Source organism: Arachis ipaensis, chromosome B1, assembly GCF_059453495.1.
Source record: "Arachis ipaensis isolate K30076 ecotype BB chromosome B1, ASM5945349v1, whole genome shotgun sequence".
In the NCBI taxonomy this organism is placed as follows: domain Eukaryota; kingdom Viridiplantae; phylum Streptophyta; class Magnoliopsida; order Fabales; family Fabaceae; genus Arachis; species Arachis ipaensis.
The window spans coordinates 41,776,432-41,781,456 of NC_142436.1; the positions used below are offsets into that span (position 1 = coordinate 41,776,432).

Consider the following 5,025-nt stretch of genomic DNA (forward strand, 5'->3'; position numbering starts at 1 on the left):
CATTTTAGACATACTCGCTTTTCTAAACTCTCTACAGAAAAATTCTTCTTGACACCGGATACACACACCTTCTCACATTTATCTCTCTTATTTTTTACAATACCATGACCATTTTTCTCACCATGTTTCACCCTCAAACGTTCGTTTCTGCTCTCTCTTTTCCTCATTCTCTCTGCTAGGGTTTGTATTTCAATATTTCTATTCACATATTTATTATTGTATCATCGTTATATTATACCAGCATTTAAATAATTCAAAAACATTTTTAGTAGTTAAACCTTTAAACTATCAATCAATCACAATATCCACATATTAATCTTTTTTGCATGATACGTAGATTTCTCAGCTATAAAAATTTATTGCCTTGTAAACCATAACATTGGTCTAATTATAATCATTCCGTAAATAACTTGTTTGGTACATCATATAAGAAAAACCCTCTGAAATATCATATAAAGAAAAAGGTTATTTATGAAAAAAGATTTGATTAGATGATGATTATATTTGTTTTAACTGCAATGTCAACTAATATAGCTTTTGAGACAAAATTCACATATTGAAGCATTAAATTATTGGTCTTAGTAGCTGACTAGGCAACAGATGTGCAAGATTCGATCTAAATCTGTAGAAAGTCATTTGCGTTGTTGAAGGAAACAAAATAGAATCATTACATACTTTTAATTTATGTCTGTAGGATAAATAAACAAACAAAAAAGGGCGTAAAAAAGTGCTATTGAAAAAAGGAAATAAAATAAAATAAAGTCACATCCACATACGCGGCGACAATGCATCACTATAGACATGGCAAAAGTACCTTTCGAACCTTCTTCCGAATCCCAATCACATTCACTCGGATCCCTAATTAAAATTGGATCACATATATTCTAATAAATCATAAATAAATAATATACTAATAAAAGATTATTTACCAAAATAAAATGTTGCCATTGGGTGCCTAGCTCCTCGCTCTTACTCTTAGAGCATATATATATGTGAGAGTGAGAGTGTGAGAGAGAGCAAGCAAATTGGTAGTTTCTGTTTTGTGCATTCCGTATTCAACTCTCTCTCACTTTTGCATTGTCAGCAATGAACGCTCTTGCAGCCACCAACCGCAATTTCCAACGTGCAGCTCGAATCCTGGGATTGGATTCCAAGCTTGAGATGAGTCTCCTCATACCCTTCAGAGAGATCAAAGTAATAATCTTTCCGATAACCCCTTTTCTGCTTCAATCGATTTTCGTATCTTTCTTGGTTCTTGTTTATTAATTTTATCACAATTGGTATTGTATCTTTTTCTGTGATGTGAAAGGGGATTTTGTTCTGATTTTGCAGGTTGAATGTACGATCCCGAAAGATGACGGAACTCTGGTCTCGTATGTTGGGTTCAGGATCCAACATGACAATGCTCGTGGCCCTATGAAAGGAGGAATCCGTTATCACCCTGAGGTTTATACTGTTTTCTGTTTTCTTTATGATCCTTTTATGATCAATTGAATTGGATTCATTCTGTTTGGAAATTTTCGCTGGTTTTGATGTATGATTTCAGCCCTCCGAGTTGATTCTCTATCTCAAAGAACCTACTGGTGGTGTATTTCATAATTCAACAAAATTTATTCTGATCTGACATTAATAGAACGGTTACTTTGATATGAAAGTTATTCTTTAATATCACACACACACACACATTGATGAAGGCGATGACAACAAACTTCCAATATTTGTATTGTAGGGATGTGCCACAATGGTTGATAGAGCTGTTACCAAAGAGTACCTAGATTAGAAAGAAAACGGGGAATCCATATTTAACAATTACTTAAAAGTATTTCAAATGTTTCATATTAACTCGTCGTTCTTTGGATGAAAAAGTGTGATATTCTCACCTTTAGGGAGTTAAAGAGCCTTGGGATTTAAAATTTGCGATGATTGCTTATTTTGTCGTTTGCTCCCTTGTGCCGTGTGTTCATTTAATTTCTTGTGTTTGATTCTTGACTTGTTTTAATTGGTAAAGAAATCTGAACATGAGATTCAAGTGTAATTTTTCTATTCATGAACTGATTCCCTGAATGTTTTGATAGTATTATATTGATGCATGTTACTACCTTTAAAAGTTAGCCATGAATGTTATCAATGCGTTAATTATCTTGAATTTCAAACTGTCATATTATTCAGGTTGACCCTGATGAAGTGAATGCTCTAGCTCAGCTGATGACATGGAAGACAGCCGTAGCCGACATACCATATGGAGGAGCAAAGGGTGGCATTGGCTGCAATCCGAGGGACCTCAGTATCAGTGAGTTAGAACGGCTAACTCGGGTCTTCACCCAAAAGATTCATGATCTTATTGGCATTCAGAGAGATGTTCCTGCCCCCGATATGGGAACAAATGCGCAGGTACTGATTTGCCATTTAAGACTTGCATGTTTTAATCTGTTCGTCAATAAGTACCACGTCATTCTCATTGGTTCACTGTTTCACAGACCATGGCATGGATGCTTGATGAGTATTCAAAGTTTCATGGGCATTCTCCTGCAGTTGTGACTGGGAAGCCTATCGTAAGAATCAATCTTGCCCATGTACCCTCAAATACAAGCACATTTTCACTTGGATTTAGATATCGGTTTTGTTTGCTTTGGCCTGTAGGATCTTGGAGGTTCATTAGGAAGAGAGGCTGCAACTGGTCTTGGAGTGGTTTATGCGACAGAGGCATTATTTGCTGAACATGGGAAGACAATTGCTGATCATACATTTGTGATCCAGGTATCTCTTCCCCACTATCACAAGATGCTATAGCTTATGAATATGGATCTGAGTTCAATCATTGATCTAACTTTTATTTTACCTTCTCCAGGGATTTGGAAATGTGGGAACTTGGGCTGCTAAGTGTGTTCATGAGAGAGGGGGTAAGGTGATAGCTGTGAGTGACGTCACAGGTGCTATTAAAAATCCAAATGGCATTGATATCCCTGCCCTTCTGCAACATAAGGAAGACAATGGAAACTTGAAAGACTTCCCTGGAGCAGATACCATGGACCCAGATGAATTGCTTGTTCATGAGTGCGATGTTCTTATGCCATGTGCCTTGGGTGGAGTTATAAACAAGTATATATCTATGTCAACCTATGCTTAGAATTTAACCAATTTTTTTTTCTTGGTCTTGGTCTTGCAAGCGCACTAAGATTAAAATAGCACCTTCCTCATTTTAGTTTCTTATTCCCCTAAGCTTAAAAATCTTAGAAATTACATATTAAGCTTCTTTTTTTTCTTTGTATTATTTTTAAGGGAAAATGCTGCAGATGTGAAGGCAAAATACATCATAGAAGCTGCAAATCACCCTACTGATCCTGAAGCTGATGAGGTTAATATAGTTCTAATATTTCTTTCAAGACATATATGTTAAACATGCATATTAGATCTTGAAAATATTTTGCTTTTGGCAGATCTTGTCCAAGAAAGGAGTTGTTATTCTACCCGATATTTATGCCAATGCCGGTGGAGTGACCGTTAGCTACTTTGAATGGGTTCAGGTTAGAAGAATCAACTAAACAACTCCTAAGCTTAATTAAGGAAACCAAAACCAAGCCAAGTGGAAAGTGGTGATAGCCACTTGCATAGCTGAACTAAACAACTTGTAACCAAATATGCAAATCAACTCTAATCTTCTAGTATTGTTGAATTACTGCCTTTGATTTGTTTCTATGTGACTTAATGAATGCAGAATATTCAAGGCTTTATGTGGGATGAGGAGAAGGTGAACCATGAGTTGAAGAAGTACATGACAAAGGCTTTTAGGGATATTAAGTCAATGTGCAAAGTTCATAATTGTGACTTGAGAATGGGAGCCTTCACCCTTGGAGTTAACCGTGTTGCTCGTGCTACACTTTGGAGGGGTTGGGAAGCTTAACAAGCCCCTCAACTCAATGCACCATTTTTTTCCTTTTTTCTTTTTTGGTTTAGGCAGATGGAACATTACTTACTCTACCCAAACAGTAGGATTTTGTCATCTAGCTTAATTTAATCATATATCTTGTTTTGGCTGCTAATTCAACTTCAACTTATTAGAGGCTTTTTCTTTTTTCTTTCTTTTCTGTTTTTTTGGTTGGGTACTTGAGTGTTAGTCTAATATAGAGTGTAGTCATGTGAGACTTGACAATAAGATTATTGCAGCCATTGGTATGTAGGCAAATGAGATAAAGTAATAGTGAACATTATTTCTTATTCTCATTTTTGGCACATTTGATGTTTATTATTTTTGTGGAAAGTGAGAAATTTCGCATTAGACAAATTTATTTTTGACAAATGAAACGTATCAAAAAGGTCATTGATGTTTGTTTTTTTAGATACGACGAGTCTTTCCGTTAAAGAGTACTTGATGCCATTAGTAGACAGAATTAAGTTTGTCTAATTCTAAAATTTTGAAGGCCTAATTAACATGTACATTAACCAAATTATATGATATTTTGAATCACTCAACTAATAATATTCTATTTATCTTTCTCATTGTGTTGACTGTTGAGTTGTTCTGTAGTTGTTCATAAAAAAGATGAATTTAAATCTAGAATTAGTGTTTTTTTTAACCGAAGAACTTAACGTGTCTAACGAAAGCAAATTTTGTGGACCTATTTTATAGTTTTCATGATTTTAATAACAAATTTGTCTGAGACAATTTCTCAAGTATTAAATTGTCACTTTACAGGCTTATTCGATGTTTCCTGAAGCTTTCACAGAGGTGCTAAGTCGGTTGCATTCGGATCATTGCTCTCTGCTTATTCGATGCTTGGGAGCCCCAGCCAAAAAAAATGGAAGGCCGTTCAGATTCCAGGCTGCATGGGCCATTCACCCTGCTTATAAAGGTGTTATTCATCAAGCTTGGAATGGTACTTGCACCCACCTTCACGGTAAACTTTGGAGAGTCCAACAGGCTTCACAAGAGTTCAATTTTCGTGTTTTTGGGAACATTTTTGTCAAGAAAAGAAATCTTGAAAGCAAGCTCGATGATTTGCAAAGAAGATTGGAAACTAGTGACGA

At 35.6% G+C, this 5,025-nt stretch overlaps 1 protein-coding gene across 1 annotated transcript; it reads left to right on the top strand.

Moving 5' to 3' along the window:
• The first annotated feature begins 940 nt into the window (after window positions 1–940).
• On the top strand, window positions 941–4,221 carry LOC107629158 (glutamate dehydrogenase A). Its single transcript, XM_016331873.3, has 9 exons — window positions 941–1,194; window positions 1,333–1,446; window positions 2,170–2,391; window positions 2,478–2,552; window positions 2,641–2,757; window positions 2,849–3,099; window positions 3,280–3,355; window positions 3,438–3,524; window positions 3,716–4,221. Exons 1-9 carry the CDS (start codon window positions 1,087–1,089, stop codon window positions 3,899–3,901), a joined length of 1,236 nt encoding a protein of 411 aa, XP_016187359.1. The 5' UTR covers window positions 941–1,086; the 3' UTR covers window positions 3,902–4,221.
• Window positions 4,222–5,025: the final 804 nt, after the last annotated feature.